The sequence below is a fragment of the Geotrypetes seraphini genome, chromosome 3 (assembly GCF_902459505.1).
Source record: "Geotrypetes seraphini chromosome 3, aGeoSer1.1, whole genome shotgun sequence".
Lineage (NCBI taxonomy): Eukaryota > Metazoa > Chordata > Amphibia > Gymnophiona > Dermophiidae > Geotrypetes > Geotrypetes seraphini.
In genome coordinates, this window is record NC_047086.1 from 2,047,788 (window position 1) to 2,068,716 (window position 20,929).

A 20,929-nucleotide genomic window follows, 5' to 3' on the forward strand; every position below is an offset into this window, starting at 1 on the left:
TTTCGTTGCCACCGCACATTGTGTGGACGGCTTCATCGACTTGTCGATCAGAACTCCCAAGTCTCTTTCCTGGGAGGTCTCTTCAAGTACCGCCCCGGACATTCTGAATTAGTGCATGATATTTTTGTTACCTACATGCATCACTTTACACTTATCCACGTTGAACCTCATCTGCCATGTCGATGCCCATTCCTCGAGCCTGATTATGTCATGTTGCATAAGAACATAAGCAGTGCCTCTGCTGGGTCAGACCAGAGGTCCATCATGCCCAGCAGTCCGCTCACGCGGAATGAATCATTCTAAGTCGATGAAAACATTTCTGAACAACTGTACTAATATGATCGTGGTATGTAAATTTACTGTCAAAAGAGAAGAGCAACTAAAATGGTTAAGGGGCTGGAGGAGTTGCCGTACAGTGAAAGATTAAGGAAACTGAGCCTCTTCTCCCTCGAACAAAGGAGATTGAGAGGGGACATGATTGAAAGATTCAAGGTACTTAAGGGAATAGACTTAGTAGATAAGGACAGGTTGTTCACCCTCTCCAAGGTAGGAGAACGAGAGGGCACTCTCTAAAATTGAAAGGGGATAGATTCTGTACGAACGTAAGGAAGTTCTTCTTCACCCAGAGAGTGGTGGAAAACTGGAACGCTCTTCCGGAGTCTGTCATAGGGGAAAACACCCTCCAGGGATTCAAGACAAAGTTGGACAAGTTCCTGCTGAACCAGAACGTATGCAGGTAGTGCTAGTCTCAGTTAGAGTGCTTGTCTTTGACCAGAGGGCCGCCGTGTCAGCAGCAATTCTTATGTTCTTACTCCTAGCAACTTCAAAGTGGGTACGATTTTGATTGATAGGGGGGCCTGTAAGGCTAACCTATCTTTGAAGGGAAAGATCAGGTGAGGGCGGGAAGGGGGCTGGGTGCAGAGCTTGGCAGGGAGGGGGCAGGGTGCAGAGCCTGACAGGGCAGGGCACTTAAATATTAAGCCGCCTGACTTATATTCGAGTCAACCATATTTCCCCCCCCCCCCCCCCCCTCTCTTTTTTTAGTCTCGGCTTATATTCAGATTGACTTATATTCGAGTATATACGGTAATTCTATAATTTAATTTTGTAAATGTTTAGAATGACGTTTCCATGTGTGTGCACACAAACCCAGATACATGCTAGCAGGAACACATAGATGTTATTTTGCAAATACTTGCTTCATTTACACAGTATGGAGGGAGGGGCTCTGCTTGAGAATTTAACTTGTATCCAGTATTCTCCCTAGCGCGTTTTAGCCGGGTGCTCCGCCCAGTTAATTTAGGCGAGTGCCCGGCTGTCATCTCGGCATTGTATCTCTGCCTGGACTGATGCAGCAACATGAAGTCATCAGCTATTTTCTTGCACTTGGGTGTGGCTGGTGACTGCTACAAGTAGCATCTGGTTTCAGGTGGAGGTTGCCACAGGCATGCGCCAGTCAATCAACTGACCCTTAGTGCTGCTCGTCCACGACACGCCCCACCGCTTTTCTTGTCTGGTGACCCGCCCTCTTTTGACGCCAGTTCCTGTTTCCGGCAAGGCGGGACGCCTCAGCGGGAGAGAAATTGTGGTATGGGTGAAGGACTGCCGGAGAAAAAAGTAGTGGGATCGTTCTGAGACAAAAACAGTATCCTCCGCCACCAGGTCCGGGACAAAAACAATCTATCACTGCAAGGTATCTACTGCCACAAGGTCCGGTCCTGCGCGCAGTTTAACTGAGCAGTTTTGTCCTTCCGAAGGAAGGAATTGTCGGCGCAGCTTTGTTGGAGCACTTGAGCTCAGTTGACGTGCTTCCTTGCGGGATAGGTCTAGAGTAGCTAGATGAGGAGAGAAGAGATGGCAGGATTCGCAGGGAGGGGAGTCCGGTCCCCGAATGAGTACTGTATCTTGTTATGTTTTCATTTGAAACAGAATATGAAGACCTATTTATTCAGTTTAATTCCTGATACCATGCCATAAACTCCAGTTGATTTTCAGTTATCAGATAAGTTGGGATTTTCTGTGCTTGTGCATACCTTCTTGAAAATTTCTATCTTTTGCTTTTTTTTGGGGGGGGGGGATGGTGGTGGTGGAGATTGAATGGCTCACAGCATTATAGTTTGTTTGTTTTTCTTGGTCTCATCTTCTGTTACTAGCTAAGGAAGGTGCCTAGCTTATATGAATTGAGAGAATGACCTTAGTCCAATTCTGGGGCTTGTAACAAGGACATAGTGAGATAATGTTACATTGTCAAAGAGAGTGAGAGAGAGAGAAAGACCTGGAACAAAGGTGGGAGGACTCAAAATGTTAGCAGAAGGAAGATAGAAGGAGAAACATGAAACAAAGGGGGGAGGCAGATGTTGAACTTAGGGAAGAGAGAGAAAAACTGCAGAGAGGTGGAAAGATTTTGGACCAAGGAGGGAGGAAGGAAGAAGAGAGAGGCAGAGAAAGACCTGGAAGAAAACAGAACAAATGCTGGACTTGGGGGGAGGTTGCAAGGGATGGGGTTGTAAGCAGAAGAAAGACTGAGGCCTGGACTAAAGGGGCAGACTGGATGGACCATTTGGTCTTTATCTGTCATTACGTTTGTATGACATGAGGCAGGTGCTAGATTATGGGAGGTGCAGACAGAAGAGACAAGAGGTAGGGGGGGGGGAGAGACCCTGAGGAAGAACAGAGAGATGCAAAATTATAACAGAGGAGGAAGAGAAAGGGAGATGCTGCCAATAGGGCTGGAGGAGAAAGGAAGAAAAGTTGGACTCATGGAGGGACAGAGAGAGATGTTGGTTGGGGAAGGGAATGAGATCCAGAGGAGAGGAAGCGTGCAGGAGGCAGAAAGTGTTGAACTCATGGAGAATGAGAGATGGATAGGGAGGGAAGGAGAAATGTCACACTCGGGAGAAGGGAGAGAGGGCAGATAATAAAAAGTTGAACTCATGGAGAGAGAGATGTTGGTTGGGGGAAGGGATGAGGACTGGAGGAGAGGAAGCATTCAGGAAGCAGAGAGAAAGAGATTTTGGAGTGGGGGAAAGGAGGGAGAAATGTTGGATGTGGCAGTAGAGGAACTAGGAGAGATGCACTCTGGTTCTCTCCCCACTCCCTTTGCAGCAAGGGAGGAAATGAGAGAAGAACAGAGAGAGGAGACATGTTGTCAATGGGAGGTGGAGGAGAAAGGAAGAAAAGTTGGATTCATGAAGGGACGGAGAGATGTTGGATGGGGAATGGAATGAGGTCCGGAGGAGAGGAAGCGTGCAGGAAGCAGAAAGAAAGGATATTGGATGCACAATCAGAAGGAAGTGCAACCAGAGACTCATGAAATCACCAGACAACAAAGGTAGGAAAAATTATTTTATTTTCAATTTAGTGATCAAAATGTGTCCATTTTGAGAATTTATATCTACTATATTTTGCACTATATTTGTCTATTTTTCTATAGTTGTTACTGAGGTGACATTGCATAATTTAAAGTCATCTGCCTTGACCTCTTTGAAAAATAAAACAAATATAAATGATAATTAACATTTTATCTGCATACAGTGTGGGTTTTTTTTAAGATTTGTGGTTACCATTATGAATTAATAAGATTATATTGTGTGTACATGAAAAATGAACGGAAGAAATTGCATTACAATTAGTAAGTACTATTATAATGGGGTTGGGGTCAGGGGCGGAGCTTGGGCTGGGGTACTCGGTTGGTATTTGTTAGACTTAGGGGATACTTGGCTTGAAGAAGTTGAGAAACGCTTGTCTAGGTACCTATGGAGTTCATTCAGTAAGAGCCCATTTTACAAAGCCACAGTAGCAATTCTCCCATGGCAAATGCATCAAAGTCCATTCAATTCCTATGGGCTTCAGTGCATTTGCTGTGGCAGAATTGCTATCACAGCTTTGTATAAGGAGCCCTAAGGCAGGAACTACTGTCTCTGTGCTATGTCTTGAAAACCAGATTGCCGGGGGTGCAAAGCATTAACTGATTCAACATGGAGTTTGAAGTTGGTTCAATACCACTCTCTCAAGTACAGTAGTTTTGAAAGAAATGGAAGGTTTGATACTGGTCAGTAGTTATTCGGAATAAGAGGATCTGCATTGCTTTTTTCAAGGGTGGCTTAAATGCTACTGGAACACTGCCTAAGTGTCAAACCTTAAAAAAGAAAGTCATATTGAGCATTGGAAAATACAGTAGCAATTAATAACAATTAACTAATAAAAATAGTGCACATTTAATTTTCCCCACCACCAAATTTCCCCATCCTGCCCCGCCCCACCCGGCTATTTTTTCGTGCCACCCAGCTAAATTTCTGGGGAGAACACTGCTTGTATCCATGGCACATTTAGGGGTTTTCACTTAAGCCTGCTGTAAGCGGTTGGCATTAAAACTAAGTCACTGATTCAGAATGCCAAAGTGAAGGCACCCAGTTATAAACTCCCCCCCCCCCTCCCATGATATGCCAGTACACATCCTTTGTTCTGCTGATCCTGTTTATTTTCACCTAAATCAATCTCGGTGTGAAATCTTAAGCAGTGTTCCTTTCCAAAGACTGTCAAATGTTGGGCAAGACGTTGCAGGGATATGTTCGGGGTTTCTTGGTATCTAGAAGGCATATGTTTTTCTTTTTGTTTCTGAATAATTTGGTTTTTTTTGGAAATATTGGGGTTTGTATTGCTCTTTTTATGTGAACTGAAGCTCTTATAGGTTTTTCAAAAATTATTTTCCAGAGCGTGATTTTAAATTAAATTGGTAGAAATTAAATTATGACTAAAACACGGTTCATTCATTTATTACTTTCATTTGCTGTCTTATTTAAATGTCCTAGATGGTCAAAAAAATCCTTGCTGAGAAACCTAGGTAACTTCTATCTTTCTTCTTTCTAGGTGATATTGGAAATTACTATTATGGGCAGGGTCACCCTATGAAACCACACAGAATCCGCATGACGCACAATCTACTGCTGAACTATGGCCTGTATAGAAAAATGGAAATCTATGTGAGTTTTACTTTTCAGATATTTTATTAATAATATTGTATTGTGACAAGGACTCGCTTACAAAATAGTCTGCTTTCAACATTCAGACTTAATAGGCTCAGTCATTGAATCATAATACAGCTTGTGTTCTCTATTCCAAATGGATCAAGAAGATAAAGTAAACCAGGAGTAGGCGGTATATCAAATTTTTAATAAACCTGAAACATTTCCTTGTCATTAGTGGGTTATGGTTATCCACCGGCAGGTAGAGACAGAACACAAAAGCTAAGTTCTGTCATATAGAGCACAGTTCTTCAACCGCCGGTCCGCAAAAAAATGTTGCCGGTCCGCGAAGGATTCGGGTCCCCAGCCACAGCAAAAAGTGCCGGCGTCAGCTGACGTGCAACTTCCTGTTGCCGTCGCTATGCCGACACTCCTGCCTTCCACCTCCTACTCCTGCCGCGTATGTCTCCGCACCCCCAGACAAGCAGGGGCAGCTTTGTGTGCTTTTAACTTCGGCACACAGCTGCTTCTAGGCAGTATTTTAGCGCGGTTTCATGAGGCAGCCTCGGGGCCTTTGATAGGCCGGCCCATATCGCATCATCAAAGCGGGCCGGCCTACCAAAGGCCCCGAGGCTGCCTCATGAAACCGCGCTAAAATACTGTCTAGGGGCAGCTGTGTGCCGAAGTTAAAAGCACACAGAGCTGCCGCTAGCCTACATAGAGGAAACATTTGCTGGAGAGGGAAGGAGGGAAGGGAGTAGGGGTGCTCCTGGACAAGGGAGGGGAAAGGGCTACTGCTGACAGGGGAGAAGGGAAAGGGAAGGGAAGAGAGTTACTGTTGGATAAGAGGAGGAGGAAAGGGAGAAGGGGTACTCCTGGACAAGGGAGGGGAAGGGGCTACTGCTGATAGGGGAGAAGGGGAAAGGATGAGAATTACTGTTGGATAAGGGGAGGAAGAAAGGGAGAAGGTACTGCTGGACAGGGGAGGAGGAACATTGGAAGGAAACAGCTGGCAGGGAGATTAGAGGAGGGGAAGGAGTCAGGATGGAATGGAGAGATCAGATGAGGGAAAGGGGAGAGACAGAGGAATGACAAAGTAGAAAGAGATTGATGCTGGGAAGGGGGAATCAGATGAAAAATAAGGAAAGAGGGACAAAGATGCTAGATCTGGTGTAGGAGAGAGGGGCATAGAAAGAACGCAGATACCATATGGAAGAGGGAGGGGTAGAGGGCAGACAGTGGATGGAAGAGGCAGATGCTGGATTGAAGAGACAGAGGGCAGACGCTGGATGGAAGAGAGTGAATAGAAGATGAAAGCAGAAACCAGAGACGACAAAAGGTAGAAAAAAATAATTTTATTTCTATCTTGTGATTAGAATATATCAGATTTAAAATATGTGTCCTGCTAGAGCTGATGTTAGACATAACTGGGGTGTGCAAAGCCCAGGCAGTGCGTCTTTAGCTTCCAGCTGGCTTAGGGCTCTCTCTGACCAGGAGGCAGTTGCCCTAGTTGCACTCCCCTAACACCATTCCTGCCATGTGTGACTGTGGTATTCTGTTAGCATGATATTTGTGTAGCATTCTGTAATAATTTGGCTTATTCAGTTTTCTTGATAGTAGAGGGGATATATGTGAAGGGGAGGGGAGACGGAGGTTTTGTTGATCCTTGCCCTGTATTATTTATATTTATAAAATGACAATTGTACAGAATATTGTTTCTTTTTATACTTTAATAAAATATGTTCAATATAAAATTATAACTATTTGAGGCTTGTGCGGATGGGATCAGATAGTTAATGGGACCGAGCTCGCGGGGATGGGGCGGCAATGGGGTTTTTAAAAATTTCAGTCTTATTAGTTTGCCGGTCCACGAAATAATTATTTTATTTCCGCCGGTCCATAGGTGTAAAAAGGTTGAAGAACACTGATATAGAGGATAGTAATGGGTGATGAAACTGCAGGGAAATACTTTGAAAACCAATAGGAGGAAATATTTTTTCACTTGGAGAATAGTTAAGCTCAGGAATGTGAGGCCAAAGATTGTGGTAAGAGCGGATAGCGTAGCTGGATTTAAGAAAGATTTGGACAATTTCCTGGAGGAAAAGTCCATAGTCTGTTATTGAGACAGACATGGGGGAAGCCACTGCTTGCCCTGGATCGCTAGCATGGAATGTTGCTACTCTTTGGATTGGCCACCGTGAGAATGGGCTACTGGGCTTGATGGAACATTGGTCTGACCCAGTAAGACTATTATGTTCTTACATGAGCCAAGAATAGGACATTCAAGCCATCATGACATCACTGCTGATGTTGGCTCTGAGGCAGTGGTGGAATGAGTTATTATGACATCACAATCTCAGCTCTGGAATGTAGCTTTCCTTAGCAAAGCAGCAGATGAATCCAGAGACTAGTGGGTATAGCTCACATCGACCAGCAGGTGGAGATAGAGAACTGATTAACAGTTGGCCTTATAGCCTGGTGTTCCTCCTGTTGATTCAGTTTTGCTCTATCTCCCAGCAGGGGTTGAGCTAGCTCTCTAGCTCCTGGATTCTGGCTTGTGCCGGGTAAATTGGTATTCCTTTGTATTCCTCTGTTGAGACTAGCTCTCTTCAGCAGGACAGGGGTGCCTGGCTGAGCGGTGCCGGCTTTGGGAGCTACACCTGGGCTCTCCCAGGTCCCTTCTCCACCCTCCCCTCCGGTTGATTGAGGGGTTTCCTTGGACGCTGCGGAAGTTTTTTTCTTCATTCCAGTAAAAAAAAAAAATAAAAAAATAGACTTCCTGCTTGTGCTGAGCCGTGCCGTTTTTGAGTTGGCTTTCAGTACAATTACCAGCTGTAACCTGGCTTCCGGTGGGGCGGTCGAAGAATTTGGTGGTGAGTGATTTCTGCTTACTCTTTGATCGTTTGTTGTACTGTGTTTCGTTCCCGAGTGCCGGTTTAGTTGGTGGGCGGTGTCGGCAGTCGGCGACTTTCTCCGCGTGTGAAAAAAAAAAAAAAAAAAAGTTTTGTTTGCCGGAACGAAGGATGGCAGCAGAGGCTAGTCAGCGGTGTTCGCGCTGTGGGAAGCGCAGAACACTTTCGGGCTTCTGCTCTACCAGTTGTTCTGACACACCGGCAGAAGATGCTTTTCTGCAGGCATGTGATGTCGCCATTTCCCATGTCAGGGAGGCACGTTCGAAGTCCCCGGCTCTCGAGGTCGACTCGGTTTTGCTGCAGGGCTCTTCCACGGCTGAGGGGAGTTCGGCGGCGGTCGGGGAGTCGGGAGCGCTAGGAGAAGTCGCGGCTCCACTTCCAGGCGCGAATCAGGTCGGTTCAGCGTCACTTAGGTTGGGCTTGTTCTCACCTGAATTTATTATGCTGTTGCACCAGGCATTCATGTTGCAGGGCTCGTAGCCTGCTCAGCCGGTGCCTGTGACCTGTCCGTCCCTTCCTGGGCCTTCTACCTCTTCTTTTTTGAATTGTATTAATGCCAGACCGTCTGCGGGTAATGTGGTGTCTCCAGGGCAGTCGCAGGTAGCGAAGAAACGCAGACTCGGAGGACGCGGACGCGGAGGATAATTTTCCAGTGTCCCTTTTTTCTCTTCCTGAATCTTTGGAGGAAGGTGAGGTCTTGGATTGGGAAGCAGAGGATCCCCCGGGTAGGGAAGTGGATGACCCTTCCGCTCTCCGTCTTTTTCATAGAGAAGAACTTTCTTCCTTAATTTCAAAGGCATTGCAGGGTTTAAACATCTCTCAGGAAGATGCTAAGGTGTCGGGAAACCCCCTTATGGCAGGAACACGTAGGCCACCTAAGTCCTTTCCGGTGCATGAAGCCATGCAGGAGCTGATCTCGGCGCAATGGGATACGCCGGAGGCCAGTCTAAGAGTGGCAAAGGCCATGCGGCTCTTGTATCCGGTTGACCCGACCGAACTCGAGAAGTTTAGGTTGCCCAGGGTGGACGCATTGGTGGCAGCGGTGACTAAAAAGACTACCTTGCCGGTGGAAGGGGGAGTTACGCTGAAGGATGCACAGGATAGGAAGATTGAATCTTCACTGAAAATGTCCTTTGAAGTAGCTGCGGTTACCTTACAGGCCGCGATTTGCAGCTCTTATGCGGCGCGGGCGTGTCTGCAGTGGTCGCAAGGGATGGCGGATAATTTAATGGAGTCCGGGGGTTCTGTCCCTTCGGAACTGGCTGATTTGGAGTTGGGTTTGGCTTATTTGGCAGACTCCTTATATGATATTATTCGGGCTTCTGCGAAGCAGATGTCTCTTTCGGTTGTTTCTCGCAGATCTTTATGGCTCCGTCATTGGGCGGCAGATGCAGCATCCAAGCTTCGGCTTGTGAAACTCCCTTTTAAAGGGGGTTTATTGTTTGGGGAAGATTTAGATAGATTGGTGAAGGATTTTGGGGATACCAAAACACAGCGATTACCGGAAGATAGGTCTAGGCCCCCTTTGAAGTCCTCGTCGTCTAGAACGCGCTTCAGGGATGTTAGGAGATACAGGTCCGGTAAACCATTCTTCAGATCCGCATCTGGTCCTTTCTCTTCTTCGAGACCTAGGTTTCAGCAGAAAAGTTCCTTTCGTACGACGAAACCCTCTTCAGGTCAGCCAGCACGTGCCCCAGCAAGTCGCACTCCACAATGACGGGGTCTTGGCTCCCTCCGCCTTTCCCTTAGGGGGACGGCTGTCGGCGTTCTTGGCGGAGTGGGCCAAAATCACGTCAGATCAGTGGGTTTTGGACATTATTCAAGAAGGGTACAAGTTAGAGTTCGCCTCTCCCGTCGTCGATTCTTTCTTGGTGTCCCCGTGCAATGGGGCGGCCAAGGGAAACTCGGTCCGCATAATTCTTCAGGTGCTTCAGGATCTGGGGGCGGTGGTACCGGTGCCCCCCGGAGGAGGTGGGGCGCGGCATATATTCCCTTTACTTCATTGTACCAAAAAAGGGGGGGGTCTTTCAGACCGGTGCTGGATCTCAAAGGGGTCAACAGATTTCTCAGTGTTTGCCATTTCCGTATGGAGACGGTTCACTCGGTCATTGCGGCAGTAAGGCCGGGGGAGTTCCTCACGTCCCTCGATCTCAAGGAGGCGTACCTCCATATTCCGATCTGGCCTCCGCATCAGCGGTATCTGCGGTTTGCGATTCTCGGCCAGCATTATCAATTTCGGGCGATGCCCTTTGGCCTTGCAACGGCTCCCCGCACCTTTTCCAAAGTGATGGTGGTTGTGGCAGCTTTTCTACGCAAGGAAGGAATTCGGGTACACCCTTACTTAGACGACTGGTTGATCCGCGCCTCTTCCAGACAGGAGAGTTTGGCGGTAACTCAGAGAGTAATCTCTCTCCTTCAGTCGTTGGGGTGGATCGTCAACTTTCCCAAGAGTTTTCTGTCCCCGTCACAGTCTTTGGGGCATCTAGGGGTCAGGTTCGACACTTGTCTGGGGAAAGTGTTTCTACCCCGAGACCGGGGAGAGAAATTGCAGTCTCAGATTCGGCTACTTCTCGGGTCGCCCAGACCTCGGGTTTGGGATTATGTACAAGTTCTGGGCTCAATGGTGGCGACTCTGGAGGTGGTTCCTTGGGCTCGGTTCCACATGAGGCCCTTGCAACAGTCTCTTCTTTCTCGTTGGTCCCCAGCATCTCTGGACTACAATTTGCGGCTCCAATGGAGTCCTCGGGCGGCTCGCAGCATGCAGTGGTGGCTACACGAGTTGCATCTTTGGCGGGGCATGCCGTTAGCTACGCCGGAATGGGTCGTGATTACAACGGATGCCAGTCTTCTGGGCTGGGGGACCCAGTGCCTGCAAGCTTCAGTGCAGGGGGTGTGGTCATCGGAGGAGGCCCAGTGGTCAATCAATTTGCTGGAGTTAAGAGCGATCAGACTTGCGCTGCGGGCTTTTCAGTCCCTGATTCAGGACCGTCCGACCAGGATCTTTTCGGACAGTGTCACGGCGGTGGCATATATCAATCGTCAGGGGGGGTACCCGGAGTCCTCAGTTGGCCGAAGAGGCAATGAGGCTGTTTCGATGGGCGGAAGTGTATGTTCCGCTTCTGTCAGCGGCTCACATTGCGGGTCACGAAAACGTGCAAGTGGACTTCCTCAGCAGAAATCTTCTAGATCCAGGCGAATGGGAGTTGTCTGCTCGAGCTTTCGACCTGCTAGTCCTTCGTTGGGGGCTGCCAGAGATGGATCTCATGGCCTCATCCCGCAATGCAAAGCTGCCTCGGTTCTTCAGCAAATGCAAGGAGAGGGGCTCGGAGGGGGTGGACGCGTTAGCTCTCCCGTGGCCTCCAAATTCCCTTCTGTATGTGTTTCCGCCTTGGCCCATGATAGGTCGAGTGTTACAACGCATCTCTCTCTTTCAGGGCAGAGTGATCCTGGTGGCTCCGGATTGGCCGCGTCGGCCATGGTACGCGGATCTGATTCAGCTTTCAGCAGGCGATCGGGTAACGTTCCAGGTGACTCCGGACTTACTGACTCAGGGTCCAATCTCGATGGAAGATCCGGCCCAATTTGGTCTTACGGCCTGGCTATTGAACGGTCGAGGCTGAGAAAGAGGGGCTATTCGGAACAGGTTATTGCCACTCTACTTCAAGCTAAGAAAATTTCGACTTCTGCCTCCTATGTGAGAGTCTGGAAAATTTTTGAGTCATGGTGCGGACGGCAGGGGATTGCGCCCTTCCAAGCATTTCTGTCGGCTATTCTTGCTTTTCTGCAGGAGGGCGTAGCTAAAGGGTTAGCCTATAACTCTCTAAAGGTTCAGGTGGCGGCCATTGCCTGTTACAGGGGCCGGGTGTCTCGCTCGTCGCTCGCTTCACAGCCTGACGTGGTCCGTTTCCTCAAGGGGGTTCACCATATCCGCCCTCCGGTAAAGCGAGTATGTCCAACATGGAATCTTAAACTTGTCCTTGGGAGGTTGCAGGCGGCGCCTTTTGAGCCTCTGTCGGCGACAACGTTGAAGGATGTCACGTTGAAAACAGTGTTTTTGGTGGCGATGGCTTCTGCAAGACGAGTGTCGGAACTACAGGCGCTTTCTTGCAGGGAACCCTTTTTACGTTTTTCGGAGGCTGGAGTGTCGGTGCGGACTGTGCCGTCCTTCCTTCCTAAGGTGATTTCTTCATTCCATGTGAACCAGAGTTTGTTCCTCCCATCCTTCCGGAAGGAGGATTGGGGAAAACGATTTTCGTCCTTGCGTCTACTGGATGTACGACGGATGATTCTACATTATTTGGGAGTGACTAACGATTTTCGTCGGTCGGATCATCTCTTCGTGTTATTCGCTGGCAAAAACAAGGGTATGGCGGCGTCTAAAGCGTCCATTGCTCGTTGGGTCAAAGAGGCTATTGCTTCGGCTTATTTGTTGACGGGAAGCAAGTACCGGAGCACCTTCGTGCTCATTCGACTCGAGCATTGGCTACGTCTTGGGCGGAGTCCGGTGGTATGTCTTTGGAGGAAATTTGCCGGGCGGCCACTTGGTCGTCTGGGAATACCTTTTCGAAGCATTACCGTTTAGACGTAGCTGCCCGTACGGAGGCATGTTTTGGCGCTTCAGTGCTGGCAGAGGTGGCATTGGCTTCCCACCCAGTTTGAGTTTGCTTTGCTACATCCCACTAGTCTCTGGATTCATCTGCTGCTTTGCTAAGGAAGGTAAAATTATGTTCTTACCTGTTAATTTTCTTTCCTTTAGAAGCAGCAGATGAATCCAGAGCCCCTCCCCAGTGGACTGTCTGTCTGTGTGTTTGTTTGTCTTTTTCAGTTGGGGTATGGTTGGTAATTGTATTATTACATTTCTGAGTTACACATTTACTACTGGAATGAAGTTTTGTGGATGCTCATTCTCCTTTCGGGATGCTTGGGCAAGGTGCATAACTGAATCAACAGGAGGAACACCAGGCTATAAGGCCAACTGTAATCAGTTCTCTATCTCCACCTGCTGGTCGATGTGAGCTATACCCACTAGTCTCTGGATTCATCTGCTGCTTCTAAAGGAAAGAAAATTAACAGGTAAGAACATAATTTTACCACTCTTTGGGTTTTGGCCAGATAATAGTGACCTGGATTGGCCACCATGAGAACAGGCTACTGGGCTTGATGGACTATTGGTCTGACCCAGTAAGGCTATTCTTATGTTCTTTAACAGACTCCAGATGATTCAGCGCACAGCTGTGTGCCTTATCGTCGGCCTAAGGAAAACTGACCATGTCATGCCTTATGACAACCAACTGCACTGGCCCTCGATCGATGCCCACTCATTATTCAAATTTGGTTGCTTCATGTACAAGGCTCTTTATGGCATCCTCCCAAAACTACCTGACAGAAGTATTTGAGTTTACTCCCCACCCCTCCGCATCGACCTGCTTTTTGCACTTCAACCTCATTTTTACCTACCCCTCCCTGCAAGGAAAACCTAAAAAAGCTTATATGACAAAATTACTATCAGGCAGCTCACCTTAGTCGGGAACTACTTGGTTATACATGAATTTCAGGTGAGGATTAAAAATGTACTTCTTTATCGCTCTCTAGACTGGTACTGTTCTTTACTGATGGGTAATATCTTACTGTGATCAGCAGGTGGAGACTGAGACCAAAACTTTGGTTATAGTATATATCTGAGGCTCCCCTCTTAACCCAGATACTGAAGGGGATAGACTTAGAAGATAAAGACAGGTTGTTCACTCTATCCAAGGTAGGGAGAATGAGAGGGCACTCTAAAGTTAAAAGGGGATAGATTCCGGACAAACATAAGGAAGTTCTTCTTTACCTAGAGGGTGGTAGAGAATTGGAATGCACTTCCAGAGGCTGTTATAGGAGAAAACACCCTCCAGGGATTCAAGACAAAGTTAGACAAGTTCCTGCTGAACTGGAATGTACGCTGGTAGGGCATTGGTCTTTGACCTGGCGGCCGCTGCGGGAGCAGACTGCTGGGCACGATGGACCAGTGGTCTGAGCCAGCAGCGGCAATTCTTATGTTATAAAGTTTGCGGATGACACTAAACTCTGTAGCAGGGTTAGAACAGTGGAGGAATGTGAAGACCTACAAAGGGACCTGAACAAACTGGAGGAGTGGGCAAATAATGGCAGATGAACTTCAATGTAGAGAAATGCAAGGTCATGCATATAGGGGAAAAAGAACCTGATGTTCAGCTATAAAATGGGGGGGATTAGTACTAGGGGAAAGTAACCTTGAAAAAGACTTGGGTGTGCTGGTGGATACAACAATGAACTCAACAGCACAATGCGCGGCAGCCTCAAAGAAAGCAAACAGAATGTTGGGTATTATTAAGAAGGGTATTACGAAGGAAGTCATCATGCCGCTGTATCGTGCAATGGTGTGCCTGCATCTGGAGTATTGGTCACCGTACCTTAAGAAGGACATGCCGATACTTGAGAGGGTTCAGAGAAGAGCGACAAAAATGATAAAAGGTATGGAAAACCTCTCATATGCAGACAGGTTAGAAAGGCTGGGGCTCTTCTCCCTGGAAAAGCGGAGACTCAGAGGAGACATGATAGAGACTTTCAAGATCATGAAAGGCATAGAGGAGGTAGAGAGGGACAGATTCTTCAGCCTATTGGGAACCACAAGAACAAGGGGGCACTCAGAGAAATTGAAAGGAGACAGGTTTAGAACCAATATTAGGAAGTTCTTTTTCACTCAGAGGGTGGTGGACACCTGGAATGCACTTCCGGAGGTTGTGAAAGGACAGAGTACATTACGGGGTTTCAAAGAAGGATTGGATAAATTCCTGAAGAATACGGGGATTGAGGGATACAGAAAGAGGTAGAGATAGGATTATGAAAGGATAGATAGAAGCATAAAGAGTTTTAGACAAGGATCACCTTACAGGTCATGGACCTGATGGGCCGCCGCGGGAGCGGACTGCTGGGCACGATGGACCTCTGGTCTGACCCAGCGGAGGCAACTTATTATGTTCTTAGTCTCCAGGTGGTAATATAGAAAACTGTAAGGCTCCCCTTGTTAGAGCTGTTGGATTTTGTTTAGGACTCCTGGTCCCCTTTCTGGTGCTGAACGGCTTGGATGGTCCTGTTTGGGGATCCGCCAACATCAGGATTGTCAAATCAGGCAGGTCTCGTGCTAGGTCTCCCCCCCCCCCCCCCCCCCCCCGGCAGCCTGGCCACCAATACTGGTCAGGCCTCCGGCTTAGAGAGCCGGAGTCTGTTCTGGGAAAAAAACCAAACCCAAATCCTGAGGCTGTTCAGGTCTAAAGGGTTCTTTCCCTTAAAATTTGCTGAATTTTACTGTATTTTTCAACTAACTATTTCAGCTAGGTTGCGTATGGAGCAATGAGCACTTTGCAGGGTTTTCCCTCAGATTTTGTTTTAGCCCTTTGTAAGGCTTATCTGAATGCGGCCAGAGGTCATGCTTCTGCCCCGGGGGGGGGGGGGGGGGGGAGGGGGTTTGCTCTCGACATTCTCTACAGATCGGCCCCCAAATAACACCTGTTTTGTCCTCCTCTCTCATCCAAGTGGCCGCGGGTCTCTTCGGGCGATGACTTTTTTGCAGGAGGAGCAGGATTTGGTAGATGAGGACCTGGATCCTTGGGGTGAACACCAGGATCCTCTTGGGGGAACGGATTCCGTTAGCGGCAGTTTTGCGCTTCTGTTTGCTGGCGAGGATGCATCCGTGATGTGCATTTTTCAGCGGATCGAGCTTATTCTGTAGGTCTTCTTGGTGTTACATTTCAAGGAAACCGAGAAGGTGCCCCCACATGTGATGAACCCCTTGCTTTGGGGGATCCATGCAACTTCCCGCTTTTTTCCTATGCATAAGGATATTATCCCAGGACAAGCAGGCAGCATATTCTCACATGTGGGTGATGTCATCTACGGAGCCCCAGCGCGGACAGCTTTTCAAGCAAACTTGATTGAAGTTTCAAGCTTGCTATGCTGCACCACGCATGTGCATGCCTTCCTGCCCACTAGAGGGCGCATCCTCACCTTGTGGTCCTCAGTTCTGTTTTTTCCGCGGAGCCAGAAGCCCTGTGGAATTTGTGCTCCGTGCCTTTTGCCTTCTGACACCGCGGCTGGGTTTGTTTTCTCGGTCGCTGTGCTTGATTTATTATTTTTGTTTGTTCGTGTTTTTGAAATCGTCAAAAAAAAAAAAGTTTTTCGTTCCAGCTCTGGGGGCTCACGGTTGCCGCGGCCGCGGGACCTCGCTTGTTCCCGGCCGTTTTTCGTGTTCATGTCCCGTCCTTTGACGGGCTTTAAAAAAGTGCACCCGGTGCGATCGGCTGCTTTCCATCACCGATCCACACCGGTGGTGCCTTGTTTGCCTGGGTGCGGATCACCCGACTGATTCCTGCACTCGCTGCTCGACTTTTCAGCCCCGAGCGCTCCGCCGCCGGCGTGCCCGCATGGCAGAGCTCTTTAGTGTTGACCCCGCTGCGGGGAAGGCCTCGACGTTGGCCTCGGCCCCGGCTTTGACCTCGGCCTCGACTCCCTCGACCTCGCCGCGGAGGCCTTCTTCGTCGAAGCCTGCGTCCTCGACCCCGAAGTCAACTGTGGGTAAGTCCTCACTTCTTTCTTCTGCTCCAGGGTCTTCGAAGAAGCCATCCTCGGGCTCCTCGACAGGGGCGGGGGGGTCGTCCTCGGCCCCACCCCGGGCGTCGAAGTTGGGTGCTCCACGGGAATACTCCTCGCCGAGGTCACCCTCTAGAGAGCACCCGCCGTCTTCGGACATGCCATCTATGATGGCTATCCCTGTCTTCCAGGACATGCTCCGAGCGCTTATTGCCTCGGAGCTGTCCTGCGCCATGGCCCACCTGCAGTCGTCCTCGACCGTAGCCTTGACCTCGGCTCCGACTTCGGCTCCGGTGGTGGTCCCGTCCTCAACCCCGACCTCGACCCCGGCGGTGGACCAGCCTGTGCAGAGTGTGCGACCTCGGGACAAGGTGCGCCGAGTTCGCAGGATTTCTTCCTCTTCGTCGGGTCGGCCTCGGGCGAAGCACCGGTCCCGGAAGCCCATGCGCCCTCGGGGGTCTCCGCAGAGGCGCGGTCGCTCCTCGCCGACCCGGGAGGCGCAGCGACTAGGGGTTTCGGAACTCCGCCTTGATAATCCGAGGCTTCTGCGTTCCCCTGCATGGAAAGGATCCAGGGACTCCTCCCCGAGGAGGAGGGGGCGGACCTCGGTGCCTCGTACCCGGGGACTTCCCCGAGGGGCTCCTCGGGTCGTCGGAGATCTCAGACTCCGATGAAGTCCCTTGGTGCAGCTTCCTGGGGTTCGGAATCTGGCACCGGGCGGGAACCCAGATACTCCCGGGAGGCTTCTCCGTCCTTCATGGCGGCAAGGGCCTCTCGCTCCTCTTCCCCACCCTCGAGGCCCTCTTCATTCTCGAGGTTTGTGGTGGACATGGGGAAAGCCTTGGACCTCGACCTGTTTTCGGGGTCTCAATATACGAAGGACTTTTTGGAGGAGCAGGATTTGCCCTCTCCTCAGCGGTAAGCTCCGCGTTTGCCTTTGCACAAGATCCTTCATCATACGTTCTTGTGTAATTTGGAGTCCCCTTATGCGGTCACGGCTGTCCCTTCGAAAATGGAATCGAAGTACCGCACGGTGCCCTGCAAGGGCTTCGAGAAGGCGCAATTGTCCCACCAATCTTTGCTGGTGGAATCCTCGTTGAAAAAATCTCAACCTTCTCGCGTCTCTGCAGCGGTTCCGCCCGGGCGTGAGGGGCGGACGCTAGATAAGTTTGGGCGCCGCCTCTACCACAATTCTATGATGGCCAACAGAGTGCTCAACTACACTTTCGCCTTTTCTTCTTATCTGCGTCGCCTAGTCAAGTCTATGCCCCGTTATCACGGGGTCCTGCCTGACTCCGATAAGGGGGACTTTAGTGAGCTCATGGATACTTTGTCCCAGCTGCGTCTCTTTCTTTTTCATGCAGTCTACGACGCCTTTGAGTTGTCGTCCCGGGTCTCCGCCTTTGCCGTGGCCATGCACCGTCTTGCGTAGCTGCGCATTGTTGATATGGACCCGAATCTACAAGAACGCCTGGCAAATTTGCCGTGCGTGGGGTCGGAACTATTTGATGAGTCCCTGGAAGCGGCTACCAAGCGCCTGTCCGATCATGAGCGCTCTTTTGCCTCATTGGTCCGTCCAAAGGCCAAAGTGGCCACTCCGAGGCCTTACCGACCTCCCCCGTGGCGCTACCCACAAAAGTCCACGCCGGCTTTTTCTAGGCCTCCTCCTCGGCGACACCCCTCAGCAGACCAGGGCGTCCCGCCAGAAGCCTCAGGCGCAAGCGGCATCCAAACCGGCGCCGTCTTTTTGACGCTCTGAGCGGATGTGGGCGGGCCCCCTCCGCGCTGTTGCCGTCCCCGCTTCCAATCGGGGGCCGGCTGCGAGCTTTTCATTCGACCTGGACTCAGATCACGTCCGATGCTTGGGTGCTCCGTGTCATCTCGGAGGGTTACTCCCTCAACTTCAGGGAGGCTCCTCCGGACAGTCCCTCCGGCGCGTGTCCTTTCAACCGGACGCAACTTCCCCTTCTCCTCTCGGAGGCCAGGGCCTTGTTGAGTCTCCGGGCGGTCGAGCGGGTGCCCCCCGACCAACGGGGTCAGGGGTTTTACTCCCGTTATTTTTTGGTCCCGAAAAAGACCGGGAACTTGCGCCCCATTTTGGACCTCCGGAGGCTCAACAAGTTCCTTGTCCGGGAGAAGTTCCGTATGTTGTCGCTTCCGGTCCTGTACCCACTGTTGGAAGAAGGGGACTGGATGTGTTCCCTGGACCTGAAGGAAGCTTATACACATGTTCCGGTGCATCCCGCCTTCCGCAAGTTTCTACGGTTCCAGGTGGGGGAGTTGCACCTTCAATAGTGAACTTTTCCAAGTCTCAGTTGTGCCCGGCTCAATCCCTTCAGTTTATCGGGGCCATGCTGGACACGGTTCGCCTCCGTTCGTTCCTCCCCCCTCCACGGTTGGAGGCCCTGCTTCGACTGAGCTGCCAGATTTCGCTGCAGCCCTCGGTATCGGCACAGAGTCTGATGATTCTGCTCGGCCACATGGCGTCGACAGTTCATGTCACGCCGTTCGCCCGCTTGCACCTGAGGCTTCCTCAGGAGAACCTTGACCTCCCAGTGGCGTCAGGATCGGGACCCGGTCTCCTGTCCTGTAACAGTGACTCCTTCCTTGAGACGCTCGCTCCGTTGGTGGACCAACTCTTCCAATCTTTCCGGGGGTTTGCTCTTTCTCGTCCCTCCGCATCGCAAGGTCCTGACCACGGACTCTTCGGAGTACGCGTGGGGGGCTCATCTCGACGGTCTGCAGACTCAAGGTCTATGGTCGGCGGAAGACCGTCTTTGTCACATCAATGTGTTGGAGCTTCGGGCCATTTTTCTGTCTGCTCAAGCGTTCTGCCAGCTGCTGCACGATCAGGTGCGGACGGACAATCAGGTGGCAATGTACTATGTGAACAAGCAAGGGGGGACCGGCTCTTGGTCCCTGTGCAGGGAAGCCCTGCGCCTTTGGGAATGGGCGGTCTCCCAGAACATCTTCTTTCGGGCAGTTTACATTCAGGGAGAGAGGAACTGTCTGGCCGACAAACTGAGTCATCTTCTCCAACCGCACGAGTGGTCGCTCAACTCCCGGGTTCTGCGCGAGGTCTTCGACCGTTGGGGGACTCCTCAAGTGGATCTGTTTGCCTCGCCAGAGACTCACAAACTGCCCCTCTATTGTTCTCGGATGTACTCCCAGGACCGTCTCGAGACCGATGCCTTCCTTCTCGACTGGGGAGGGAGGTTCCTTTATGCGTTTCCTCCTTTTCCTCTGATCTTGAGGACGTTGATACATCTCAAATTGACCAGGGCCACTATGATTCTCATTGCGCCTCGTTGGCCTCGTCAGCACTGGTTCTCCCTGCTTCTTCAACTCAGTGTCAGGGAGCCTCTGCTACTGGCTGTTTTTCCCTCTCTGCTGTCTCAGAGTCGGGGGTCACTGTTGCATCCCAATCTTCAGTCCTTACATCTGATGGCTTGGTTCTTTTCCCCTTGACTTCGCTTCCCGTTTCTCAGTCTGTACGGGACGTTTTGGAAGCCTCGCGTAAGGTTTCGACTCGGCTTTGTTATTCTCAGAAATGGACAAGATTTTCATCCTGGTGTTCCTCGCAACATCTGGATCCGAGTTCGGTTCCGGTGTCTTCAGTTCTGGAATATTTGTTGCATTTGTCCCAGTCTGGCCTGAAGATGACGTCCATTCGGGTGCATCTCAGTGCTATTACTGCTTTCCATAAGCATCTCGAGGGTAGGCCTCTCTCTCTTCATCCTCTGGTTACTCGTTTCATGAGAGGTCTTTTGAATGTTCATCCTCCTACGAAACCTCCTCCGGTGGTTTGGGATCTTAATGTGGTTTTGGCTCAACTGATGAAACCTCCTTTTGAGCCTCTTGCCAAATCGCATCTTAAGTTTCTCACTTGGAAGATGATTTTTCTGCTTGCACTCACCTCCGCTAGGCGGGTTAGTGAGTTGCAGGCTTTGGTTGCGGATCCTCCTTTAACTGTGTTCCATCATGACAAGGTGGTTCTTCGCACCCATCCAAAATTTTTACCTAAGGTTGTGTCTGATTTCCACCTCAATCAGTCCATTGTTCTTCCGGTGTTTTTTCCGAAGCCCCACTCTCATCCTGGCGAGGTGGCGCTTCACACGCTTGACTGTAAGAGGGCGTTGGCCTTTTATCTTCAGCGCACTAAGTCTCATCGGAGGGTTCCTCAATTGTTTTTGTCCTTCGATCCTAATCGGTTGGGACATCCTGTTTCCAAGCGCACCTTGTCCAACTGGTTAGCTGCTTGTATCTCTTTTTGCTACGCTCAGGCTGGTCTCACGCTCCATGGTCGAGTCACGGGGCATAAGGTCCGGGCTATGGCAGCTTCTGTGGCTTTCCTCCGGTCTATGCCGGTCGAGGACATCTGTAAGGCTGCCACTTGATCTTCGGTTCATACTTTCACCTCCCATTACTGTCTGGATACGTTGTCCA

The 20,929-nt window shown here is 50.2% G+C and overlaps 1 protein-coding gene across 3 annotated transcripts in view; it reads left to right on the forward strand.

Annotated features, from left to right (window-relative positions):
• Window positions 1-20,929, forward strand: part of HDAC2 (histone deacetylase 2) — a 345,065-nt gene that overhangs the window by 20,673 nt on the left and 303,463 nt on the right. For 2 of the 3 annotated variants that reach the window (XM_033936641.1, XM_033936642.1), the window contains exon 2: window positions 4,870-4,982. In XM_033936641.1, the coding sequence (XP_033792532.1) occupies window positions 4,870-4,982 (113 nt within the window). Of the gene's footprint in view, window positions 1-4,869; window positions 4,983-20,929 lie in introns of those variants that run through there. The other variant, XM_033936643.1, reaches the window with a different exon arrangement.